General features: G+C 38.4%; 1 protein-coding gene across 6 annotated transcripts in view; it reads right to left on the bottom strand.

The window, feature by feature from the left end:
• The window catches only part of LOC131536815 (caskin-2), a 55,595-nt gene that overhangs the window by 14,408 nt on the left and 28,282 nt on the right, over window positions 1-12,905 (bottom strand). For all 6 annotated transcript variants that reach the window (XM_058769953.1, XM_058769950.1, XM_058769949.1 and 3 more), the window contains 4 exons: window positions 7,483-7,580; window positions 6,041-6,186; window positions 5,344-5,439; window positions 2,156-2,286 (listed from right to left, as the gene is read on the bottom strand). In XM_058769953.1, coding sequence (XP_058625936.1) covers window positions 2,156-2,286; window positions 5,344-5,439; window positions 6,041-6,186; window positions 7,483-7,580 — 471 coding nt within the window. The remainder of the gene's footprint in view (window positions 1-2,155; window positions 2,287-5,343; window positions 5,440-6,040; window positions 6,187-7,482; window positions 7,581-12,905) is intronic.

Genomic DNA, 12,905 nt, shown 5'->3' on the forward strand with positions numbered 1-12,905 from the left:
TAAGCCTATGAAGATAACTATAAAGATAACTATATTAGCGTCCACACCAGTGGACGATATCGTCAGTTTATTCTAAGCACAAGCTCGTCTGCTGCTTTAAATTCTCCAGCTCGTTATAACAGGATTGATTCTGATTGGATGTCAATGTTTTTAATCGTTCATCATCGTTGAAAATCGTTCCAAAAATGATTCCAAAAATATCGTTTCTCTGTGCCTTTCTCGTTATAGTTGTGGTGTGGACTCTGCTATTCTTTAATATTGAGAACGATTTTTAGAACTATATCTTTATCGTTATCTTTATAGTTATTGTGCTTGGTGTGAACGGGCCTTAATTCTGCCTCATAAAAAATGATGATTTACCAAAGCATAATTTGCTATGACATAAAAAGTCATATATACAACACAGAAGTGTTGACTTTTGATGTCAAAATTATGACTTTTTATTTCATCATTATGATTTACCAAATATTTTTCTTTCTGTTGTGGCAGAAATGGGCTTTGGTCCCACTTTATATTAGGTGGCCTTAACTACTATGTACTTACATTTAAATTAATCATTTGGTACAATGCACTTATTGTGTACATACATGTTCTTACATTGTACTTATATTGTTAATAATACCTTTATGTAATTACATCTGTAATTAATTTCTGTAATTACATTTATAATTACACTGCTGACCCATCCCTTACACCTGAACCCACCCTTAAACCTACCCAGACCACCAAACCTGTCCCTAACCTTACCCATATCCCACCTCAATAAAAGTGTTTTGAAATACAATATGAACACAATAAATACATTGTACTTATTTTTTGATGTAAGTACATAGTAGTTAAGGCCACCTAATATAAAGTTTGACTTGGGTTTCCGTTATCATGATAAAGAGTTGGTCTGATGCAGGAAGTACCATGTGTCCTTATAAATGAGAGTGACGAGTCACAGCAGTATTTAATCCACTCAGAAATGCACTCTTCCCAGACATCCTCACATATTTAGGGAGACTGGGACGCTCCTCTCCCTCAGGACGATCATGTGGGGGAACGTGAGTCAGAGAGAACACTGACTGTCTGTTGGCACCAGGACTTTCCCAGTCTCATTCTCTGCTGTGCGGGTACAGTGTCTGTCTGCTGTGCTGCTGGGATGACGCAGCGGGTGTGTTTTATGCCAAAACAAAAAAAAAACCTACTCAACTATATTCAAAGTATATGTCATATTTAAAGGAATCATTCAGAGAGTATTGCAGCTCTGGTAAGGTGTCATCTGACTAGCTTTTTATAAAATATAAACCAGTGTATCTACTGTCATACGAGCGTTCCAGAGAGGTTACAGATTATGTTTGACATAAACAGAAGTGCATAGTAAAGCACCAAGTAAGCACATAGCGAAGTGTCACATAGGAGTATTATGAAGAATGATGTTGCGAAGTGTGATGTGTTTCAAAGCATTATTTATGTGCATTGTAAACATCACAAAGTGTTGAGAAATGTCATGCAAGCGTGTTGTGAAGCATCACTAAGAGTGTTGTGAAGTGTCACGTAAGCATGTTGACAAGCACTAAGCGTGTTGTGAAGCATCATGTATGCGTCGTGTACATTTATTAAGTGTTACTAAGATTGTTGTCAAGCAAGTGTATCAGGTAAATGTGCTGGAAGCATGACATAAGCGTGATGTGTTGTGAAGCATGACATGAGCACATGAACACAAAGTCAATGCAAAGACGCGAATAGATACATTTGGCCACTCATTCAACCCTCATTATATGGACTCACAGAGATGGATTATTGTTCATTCTTTGTGTTCATCTGAAGAAACAGTCAAATACACCAGGGACGGTATGAGATGCTACCAAGCAAAGTTGCAACGTGGTGCATCAATACAGAATTCAATCCATGTGTGTTCACAGATGTGCATATTAATTTTGGATGTGGGTCATCCAATCACAATGTATTATAAGGGTCATTTTTACATTATATCAGCAGTGTTTCTGTACTAACAGCTGTGGAAAACAGCTAGGCTGGAGAATCAAATTAAGTGTAAAAACACAGCAGAGCTGAGACACACACATCTCTCCAGAGAGAAAGGACAGCCCGGCACAGCTGAGACTGATGCCTACAGATGTGCTACACACACAAGAGGTTTCCAAGAGCTCACCGGATGACGTCCTTGTGTCCGTTGCGTGCGGCGAGGTGCAGAGGAGTGTTACAGTTCGAGTCTGACCCGTCTTTCCGATCTCCCTCTAACAGAGACGCAACCATATTACTGCTCAACAACAGCTGAGCCACCTACAAAAGAGAAAGAGATCATTGGCGTATTTTGCACCAGTGTTTTATGGTCAACTAAAACTCTGAAAAATCGCTATTTCAGTCATTTAAATCAAATCAAACATAAATATTAGATGAAATACTAGAACTTTAACATTAGGAATAATGCCTTGGCAACTAACTGAAATGACTAAAATGACTAAAGCTAAAACTGAAATACAAATGAATTAATTGACGTAAAAATGAACAAGCATTATGAAAGCACATAAAATCACTAAAACTTAAAATAAAAGCTAATTCAATTACTTGATTATTCCTTTACTACTTCATTCCTATAGCACAGGCAAACAAAATGTTAGACAAAGCCAATATTCTGCTAACTGTGGCTTTAAACAGAATATATGGTACACAAATAAGGTACAAACACTTCTGCTAATGCCATGTACAGTTTTAATGCTAAACTGAACTGAGAGCAAGATTTTTGAATGAAAGTGTAGAGACAGAAAAGAAAAAGGCAGGAAGACGAGAGAGTTATGAAAACACACACACACACACACACACACACACACAGACAGAGGGCTCTTGGGAAGGTGAGTGTTGGCTCTCAGAGGCCTCACAGGTGAGGATGAGGTCATGCTAATCTGTCCCAGTGACCATTAACACCCAAAGACATCTGGGCCACAAACACTAATGGTGTGTGTCCACCGAAGCAGAGTCAGTGGAGCTGAGTAGACTGAGGGGTCATTTCATTTTCTACAGTTTGGAAGGCGAGCATCAGACTTGCACTGGGAATTGTGGGATAGTGTGGAGTGAAGTAGAGCAAACAGTGAAAGCAGCAAAAAGATCAACTTTATGCAAAAAGGAAAAATGTTGCACAGCAGCCAAACGTTGAGAGACGAGCCAAGGTTGTGAAGTCTGCCACCGTTTCTGATGGTGGACAGAATGTTGTTTGTTTTTTTTAAATGAGTAAGAAGAATGAAATGAATATGATGTATGAAAACCTGTCAAATGGCCAGCATACATGGAAAATATCATGACGTTCTTTGAGCAAAATAATGTATGACTTTACTGTTGTTCAAAAATGTTGAAAACAGTAATTATGAGTTACCATTTGTCTATCTATAATCATACACATGATGACTCTATTGACCGTACATTGAAATCGATCGTAGATCACACTGAAGACAGCCTCACTGCTGTGCATTTTTAAGGCACACCCAAAGCAGGCAGTACTGAGTGGATTTCTTGCGCGTCAGCACACACGTAGGGCGAGAAAGATATTATCCAGTTGCTTCAGCCGCACCCTGATACCTCAATACAGCAGCTGATTAAATACCACACATACACACACTGCCATTACAGTAACACTTCGAAAAGGCCTAAATACACAGCTGAAGTGAAATCACACACCACTGGGCATGTGTGCGCGAGAACATGTAAAACAAAGCTGTTACTGAAATCTGAGCTCTCATTCACCCGGTACATGAATGACACACAAAGACAGGCAGGAAAACAAATCACAGTCAGGGCAGAAGGAGAGACGAGGAAAATTATTTTGTGGCATACAGACAGGTGTCTCCACGGACTGTGCTTATCTGTAATCTCAAAAAAATTGTCAAGAACATGGTAAAATTTCTCCCCCAAATCAAAAATTTATATTTTGCCTAAAGAAAAGCTTTTTTAAGCCAGTTTTAAAAACATTAAAAAATGTTGCATTATCTATCTATCTATCTATCTATATACAGTATATATAGTATACTAAGTTCTGGCATGAAACTCTAGATGGCGCAGTCCATATGACATAATGGACCATATGACCAACTCAATATGACATAATGGCATCATTATCACATGGCACAGCTGATTGGTTCTCTCCTGTATCGGTAGACAATGAGCTCGCTGCTCAACATTCAAATATTTGGCAGTGTTTGCTAAAGCAGTGGCAGCACACTTCAGAAACCCTTCCCCAGCTCCACCTGTCTAGATCTGCTACGGGGTGATCATGTATGCTGTGGGGGTTATTCATATATGTTATTTGTGCAGCAGCAATATTCTTTACATGCTCACAGCAGCATGTTGTGGATGTATTGGCAGTAGCAGGTCTCGATACTTGTTCAGCAGCATAGCAGATCTATTCCACCAAGACCAAATACATTAACATTGTCATGTATATTACCATGCAAATCACTCCGAGAGTTGTCATGACAGAAAGATAAATTTTATTTATTAGTTAAACCGAAGTATATGTTTAGGAATATAGTAAATTTTGTAAAATTAATTACTTTAAAAAAAAATCAAGGTTACACTTTATTTCGATAGTCCACTTTAGACATTCTACGAACTATAAGTAACTACATGTCAACTACATATCAACTAATTCTCATTAATTTGCAACTACATGTCTACTAACTCTCAGTAGGGTAGGTTTAGGGTTAGTAGAATAAGTTGACATATACTTGCAAAGTTTCTCATAGTCAGTATGTTGTATGTTGTGGACCCATCAAAATAAAGTGTTAGAAGATATTAAGCAGACAGTCTACTAATACTCTAATGACTGCTAGTTGACATGTAGTTGCAAAGTTACTTACTGTTAGTAGAATGTCTAAAGTGGACTATCAAAATAAAGTGTTACCAAAATCAATCCCACAGTAAGGAAATTTAATACCATTGACACAATTCAAGATGGAAGTATAATGTAAATGCTCACAGACAGTCCACTCTCATCATCCAGTAACAGATGTTCAATGATATTAAATGCAAGATACTATAATTGACTTCTACATTTTTTTTTATTTGTTACCAATTTAATCATCAGAATAATCACGTGATTTTTCTAATGTCCCAAACTAATTTTTATAAGCAAGTTCTTTTCTTATTTTTCTTTGGACTTTGAGGTGAAATATGACCAAGACATGTTCTTGTCAGATTTTGTGAGATTCACCCACACATCAGATGTAATTTATGAGATCACTGTAACCATAGTGACAGTGATGTAACGAATGACATCTCGCATGAAGAATGAGCACAAACACAATAGTACTGAAACACTGAAGTCTCTATAGAGATGAGCTCACTGACCTTCACTCGGCCGAACTCACAGGCCAGATCCAGAGGAGTCTTCTTAGCCTTATTTAGAATGCACGGGTTCGACTGGTGCTGCAACAACATCTCCGACTGATAAACAGAGACGGAAAGAATTGAAGAATGATGGTTTTTTTGTAACAACTTGTTTGTTCACATGTGACATGAGACAGAAAATAATAATAAAATCAGGCAGATTATCTCTGATCCATCACTAATACACACAAAAACCCATCTGGGGTCACTTGTTGATGTCGCAATGCAGATATCATATTTCTTTGCATTTCAGTGAGGTGATGTCAGTTGATTCACAGGTGCTGTATCCAACAACACTGTTTCTCAAACAGGGATGGACTGGCCAGTTTTCCCGGTGGGATTTTGGAACCAGATTTATAAACAGAGCAAATACGGAACATTTTTCAGTAGAAAAACATAGTCAGGCCAACCCATTTAAGCCATAGTGGTAAACTGCTCTGCTCTGTTTGCTCACAGCAATCTGTTTGGAAGCATCTGGGTGTGGTCCAATGCAGTGGTTCATATTTTGCACACTGCTTTGTCTGACACACCCATTTCAGCTCTTGGAGTCTCTACAATGAGCTTTAGTTGAATCAGGTGTATTTAATTAAAGAGACATGCAAAATGTGCAGTGTTGGGGGGAAAATGCTTGGGAACTATTGGTATAATGGGTACGCACCACTTCATAGTGTCCATACTGAGCAGCCAGGTGCAGTGGAATCTGCCCGTCATGAGACGCATTGTTAACGGCGGCCCCTGATCTCAGCAGCATGAGCACTGAGTCAGCTTTACCCTGCCATGCTGCGTAATGCAGCGGCCGCATACCTGCAGAGCAAATCATACTGAATTAAATCTCTGACACACAGTTATGCAAGCTCTGTACAAGACTGGACAAAATGTAAGAATTGGCTCCATTTCAATACATGAGTTAGAATGCAAATTAATGTCATCTAATATTTGAAGAAATACTCTATACGTTGGGTATTTTAAATATATTTTATTCTGTGTCCTGTTTGCTACCTCAATTCCAATGCATGTAAATTAAGGAATTTAGGAATTTAATGCACTTAAAGGGATAGTTCACCCAAAAATGTAAATTCTGTCATCATTTACTTACCCTTAAAACCTGTGTGAATTACTTTCAGCTGTCGAACAATTGAACATAACAAAACAGTTGATAGTAGCCACTGACTATGTTTACACGGACATCAGCAGTCTAATTATTTACCTTATTCTAAATAAAACAATATTATGATTAAGGTGTTTACATGAGTTGCTTTTAGAATATTTCTTTCATGTTCCCGTTTTACATGTTACAGTACATAGATCGATTAATGGCATGCGTCATTACATACCTATACGACGCCATCTGATGTCCCCTCCAGAATTTCACGTATAAACATATAGTTCATTTTCGTTATGATGCCATATACAGTTTTGGGTGTTTAATTTTTAATTTTACGAAAGCTTCAAGTGCAGTTAATTATTTGTCATGCTATATGTGCAAACAGACGACGGCGTTGTTGAAGCTCATTTGTTTGCCGTCAAACTGTTGACCAATGCCGTGTGAGTATCCTGTCGAAAAATGCGGCGAAAAGTCCTACATGACGGTAATAGTGTGATTAAAGTGTGTACATGTCTATACTGCACTTCAGTTTTGCGACTAAAACAGGAATACTCCACATGTCTTGACACTCCAAGTCTTGTTTACTTAATCAAAAATCTCTGTGTACATTGTAGATTCTTAATCAGAGTATTGTCTTAATCGTGTTAAAATCGAAATATTGTTGTCCATGTAAACGTACTGACAGACCTCTATAGTATGAAAAAAATTATAGGGCAGCCAGTGGCTACTGACAACTGTTCGGTTACCAACATTCTTCAAAATATCATCTTTTGTGTTCAGCACAAGAAAGAAATGAAAGAATTAAAATTTTTGGGTGAACTATCCCTTTAATTGAGCTCTGAATGGCCTTGCTGTGTAAAGGTCAACAGAACAAAAGGCTTAGGTCTTCTACCAGGCTGCAGTTATGAGATCTTAGATTAATATGCAAGTAAATCACAACCAGTTGATAGTTTTACTCAATGTAGAGCTGAAGGTAATGAGGAGGCAGTTCTAACCATTGCTATCCTTGATGTCCACAACAGCCTGAGCTTCCAACAGCAGAGAGAGCAACTCTGTAGTGCCCGTGAGAGCAGCATGATGCAACGCTGAAAACCTGAGTGGGGAACAAAAACAGAAATTTTAAAGAGATGGAGAGAATCGTGGAAAGAGCTTTTGACATCTAAAGAACAATACTTTTGGAAAAGATGCAGACTACAGCCAAATAATAAAGAAGCCACTCAATAACTTAACAGTTTATTTTGATACCAGAGCACTGTTATACTTTCATTATTCCCCACTTGAGACCATGTGTGGTCATAAAGAGAATGGAAAAATAAAAACTCCAGCACATGTGAGATTGCCAACAAACCAATGTCTTGTAAAAGTGCCTTGTATTGCTCAAGCTGTGGCACAATTAAGAGACTAAAGTCTGAAATTTACAAGGCTTCATGAGGCGAATAAAAATAAAAAAAAGAAACAGAGGGTGATAAGGGGGATATATTCATTTCAGTACAAGCTCAGGCAACAAAAAACAGTGTCCTCTGGGCACAGACACCCTTGAATGATCTGATGTTTACAGAAGTATGACAAATGAAAATGCTACTTGTCTGGGGTGGATGTATTTTGTTAGGACATGCCAAAATCAAAGCAAGACCTCTCGCAGGTGAGTAACAGGCCTGTCTTCAAACACCCCCCTCAAATGCTTCAGATGTCCCAAATGTAAATCTCCTTCCAGAATCTTGTCTTAGTAAAGTCCTCACTGTCAGCCATTAGTGCAAACATATAACTTTAGAAGGGGAAGCTGTTACTTGAGGCTCAAGTGGCCCAATAAAGAATGAGCCAAGTTGCACTGTGGTGCTTTTGGAATAAACCATGCACCAGCGACTGAGTAGCCTACATTTCCCCCTTAGTATCTTTAAATGTCAAGTCACAGCTTGGCAGCCATTACTTAAGCAATGACCATTTCATCAGGGTGCATGAAAGCATCACGTAAAACTAAGAAAACAACTCTTTGCTCTTATGTATGAGAGGTACACTTTACTGCAAAGCCTTGCTATCAGTTGCCTACATTTATGGTTGCAAAGGGGTAGAACATTTCTGGTAAATTTATGGAAACTTTCCTAAATAAATAAAATCTAAGAGTTTCCAAAATTTCTGGATTCCCCCAACCCCCCCCTAGAATAGAAAATTGTATAGTGTATGATAGCCACAGTCTCAGATTTTCAGCTTCAGGCTATGATTCCATCCAGTCGGAGGAACTTGTTTGATAGTTTCAGCCAGGCTTTCAGCATTCTACCAGAACCTTGTAAAGGACAATTTTGGAACACTTTGGAAGTCTCAACTTACTGCAGAGCTTGGTTTTGTTTGCCATTGGGGATGGATGTTCCTTTCAGAGCATTCTGGGTTTGCCTTCTTGGCGAAGATTATATGCAATGTTGCTTTAGAAATCGGCCAAAAGGCGGCATCTTAAAAGGCAAAGAAGTCATGCTGCCAGTCTTTGAGAAAAGACATTTTGTTCTGAGTAGCTACGATGCCTCAAATAGCTGCCTACATTGGCAGCTCACAAGTTTTTGGAAGTCTCGGGCAAGAATCAAATCTTAAATTTCTAGATGTCTGCAGCGTCAGTCTGGAAGCTTTGCCTATTTGTGGACTTTAACTCATCTTATCAAGAATCACCGAGGAACATCTTATGCGGTTTGTTTTGCAATGCAGGTATTTTGGCTCAGCATTTTTTCAAACGAAAAGCAGAGAGTCAGAGGCTTTTTACTTTAAGCCAAAGGAGCTGTTCATTTCCTGAACCCATGGCCTCAGACTGGCTTCTCAGAACTGACTGCTGTGTCTATTAGATGTGAAATGGGACAACATAGACAAGTAGAGCGGAAATATATCAAACTGGATAAATATGACGGCTCAAGTTGATTATTTTCATGAACACACTGAGACTCCAGCAGAGGGCAAACACTTTGCCGACTGAGCTTTTGAAGAGCTGGAACTTTGCAAGGTCTTCCAAACCTCAGAATCACAAGCTGGTGTCAACACATTGTGTTGAATCACACAGGGCACAAAGTTTGCCATGCTTAGCAGAAACGCTCTGATGTAAATCAGCTTGACGCATAAGTGTCTTCACAGTGGATGTTCTCGACACTCATGAGAAATGGCATGACAGCTGTGAAGGTCTGAAAATGAATAATTCATTCTAAGGTTTAAGTGGAGGATGAAAGGGGGTGGTGTGGCATAGTGGCTAAATCTCAGGACTAAAAACCAGAAGAAGGTCCTTGCTCCAAAGAGACCATCTCTGTACAGAGTTCTATATTAGGAATTTGCATTAAAGTTCCAGAAATAAATTCCACTGGTCTTAGTCGTTTGCCAGTAAAAAGATCATATTAAAGTAGAATCAATTATACTCAATTACTTCACAAAAATCTCCAGAGTCGGAGAACATTCCATGGCACTACAACAAGAGGGCAGGTTAAGGCAAGAAATGGAGACTGCCAGAGGCTCCATGGCACAAAGCAATAAGCATAACATCACTTTTTTAACTCTCCAGAATCTAGGGCGGCAATGTCAGCCTCACAACTGGGACATTTGTGTTTGAGGAGGGGAAGAGAGTCAGTTCATTCCCTATCTGTGTTATGAGCAAGCCCGCACAGGACCCGTGCCCACACAACTCAATTTTCCGCAGAATTGAAACCCCCATAATGAGGGTCATTGGATAACAAGGATTTAGTTGATAACGCACTTTTATATCCACTCTACAGTAAACAGATATCATCTCAATAAGAGTGCATGAAAAGTCTGCATATTCCGTGTGGGTCTGATTTTGAGGTGTGGGGCGCTCTTGGGTAGGTGGCACAATCGCTGCTCTGTGTTGTCTTTCTTTGTAGCTCTACCTGACCTGCTGATGGCCGGACCAGAGAGCCCTGCGAGGGAATGTAGATGCTGAAAGAAACCTGTGTTGTACAAGAGATCTCTCTCATGTGAACTGTACTATTCTCTTCAACACTTCTACACATGCTTCCATCAGCTTTCTAGGAAAAAACTAAAAGAAACTGCGAGCTGTGAAGAGAAACAGGTTGTTGTAATGACAGGGTCTCCTTATCCCTAAACTGGATCTGAAGTGAACCCCACTTTACCAGAGTACTGGTCACACCACCACCATCATATCCAGAAGCAAATGACATTGATGATTAGGGCTATTCTAGGGCTGTGCAATTAAATGATTTTAGTTTTCTATCCTTTATATACAAACACAAAAAAGTGTGGTTTAGAGAGTATTCACATAAAATTGGATGTGTGTCCGTATATTACATAGGTCTTAAAGTGACAGCAGCCTAATAAACCTTCTGCTGTCTGTGTCTTTAATGTAAATCAAAAAACAAAAGAAAGAGAAAAAAAACAATCACTGCTCTTGACTGAATAGCTTTAGTAGCTAGTAATATATCGTGTTTAATTCTCACAGTGAGGACTTATTTCCAGTAAAATATATTTACTGTATATCTCTTTCATTAAAAAAAAATTCTCATATTCGATTTTGGTCACTTCTAATCATGTTAAATAATCGTGATTATGATTATCATAATCAAGCGGCATACACAAAGGATGCATTGTAGCATCCTCTCTTAAGCTCAAGCTCATATGAAAAATTTTATAAATGGGGAACGTTTCAAACTTCTCTCTTAAATGTGCCATGGAGAGCTCGGGGAAATGCTCTCCATGCAAAAGATTTTCAGTAAATAATCATTTACATTTCAGCCCATTCCTCAAACGTGGCTCAGGGCTTTGAACTGAAATGTAATTAAAGCTAAATTAAATTAAATGGCATTTAGCCTAAATCAAAACGATTAGCAATAATTTGGGACGCGTGACAGAAAACTAAATGTCATAACGAACAAACATAATATTTTGTGACAAGCAGCACTGGCCCGACAGGACAAGTGTAAGTACCGTCATCTGGCCTTGGGACATCCTTATTGTTGAGCCTTGCCAACAATAAACATTTTAGGGAATATGTTAGTACAGGTACACCCTGGGGCTGTTTCTAAACACTGTAAACATATTCAGCAATAATTAAATGTCATTAAGCCTTAATTACTGCACTTAATACTTAGAAATGTTCACACATACAATGAAACTTGTTCAATTAATTGGAATATTATCATGTTCTTCATCAGCTACACGAGTTGGCTACATTAGGCCATCATACCAGACAAAAACACAGTTTTGCACCCCAGGAAATATCAAGAGTGGGTCAGACAGTCCAGTGGCTGCCCGCAGCGATATTGAGCAGTTGTTGATTTACCCACAAACACACAATTCGGAAAAGTTCCCAGAACTCAGCGAGGGTCTTGTGTTACAAGCCCTGTCCACTTTCGCCTTCATTTCTTGAGATGTCAGAACGGATTTGATGTGTCCTGGCAGCGCTGCCCTGAGTGGACAATGGACAGGGCTCCAAAGAGTCCCTCTCACACCGGCCTTGCCATTCATTCACACACATTCCAGGACGTTCGCCATGGAAACGCCCCCCATACAAATCCCAACAGTTCCCCAGAAAGTCAAAGGCGGCTCAAATACTAATTTGTCTCACAGACAAGCAAAACCTTTGACGCTACACCACTATTATTTTCTGAACCCCCCAAACCCCACATTTAATTTTTTCTCCTTTACTAACAGACCTGGGCATGCAAAAGCATTAAAAACTTTCACAATCAAAAGTACAAGCTTATGATGCATGCTGAGGTCAGCATTAAGTGGCATGCAGAAACAAGGCTTTCCTAACAGTGTTGCAACTCTCGTGTCCTTTAGATGGGTGTATCTGACGAAAACATGTTCAAAAAATAATAAATTATATATATATATATATATATATATATATTTATATTTTATTTTTATTTATTTTTTATTATAATTTTAGAACGTAACATTAAAGTTTTAAATATACTTTTATATTGCAATAAATTCACATGTAATATTCAAATTAATGTCCAAACAACATAAAGACTCATTATAATAAATGTCATATTTAGCTACCTGTGCCCTTCAGCAAGTAGGAAACATACAGAAATTCTAAATTAAATATAGGTGAATCCTTAAAGCTACAAAAGTTATTGATTTCCTCTTTTTTTCTTTTGTTTTTTTATTAACAGACAGACATCACAGCAGCTGCGTTAGGTTTTTTCTATTGTGCACTTTAATATGAAATGATATACAGCACGCCGGCGCATTTGTGTGTGCAATTGAAAAGTACATGTTACAAGCACAGTATAATGGCAGACAGGACAGAAAATTTTGTTTTTACTGACATATGTCCTGAGAACATCGCACACAGTGTATTCAGATCGGATTACTGAAAAAAGTAATCACTTGAGATTACTTTTTTCAAAGTAATGCATTACCTTTAAATTTACAACAAAATATATGAGTTACTTTTTCAAATAAGTAA

The sequence above is a fragment of the Onychostoma macrolepis genome, chromosome 03 (genome assembly GCF_012432095.1).
Source record: "Onychostoma macrolepis isolate SWU-2019 chromosome 03, ASM1243209v1, whole genome shotgun sequence".
NCBI classification, from domain to species: domain Eukaryota; kingdom Metazoa; phylum Chordata; class Actinopteri; order Cypriniformes; family Cyprinidae; genus Onychostoma; species Onychostoma macrolepis.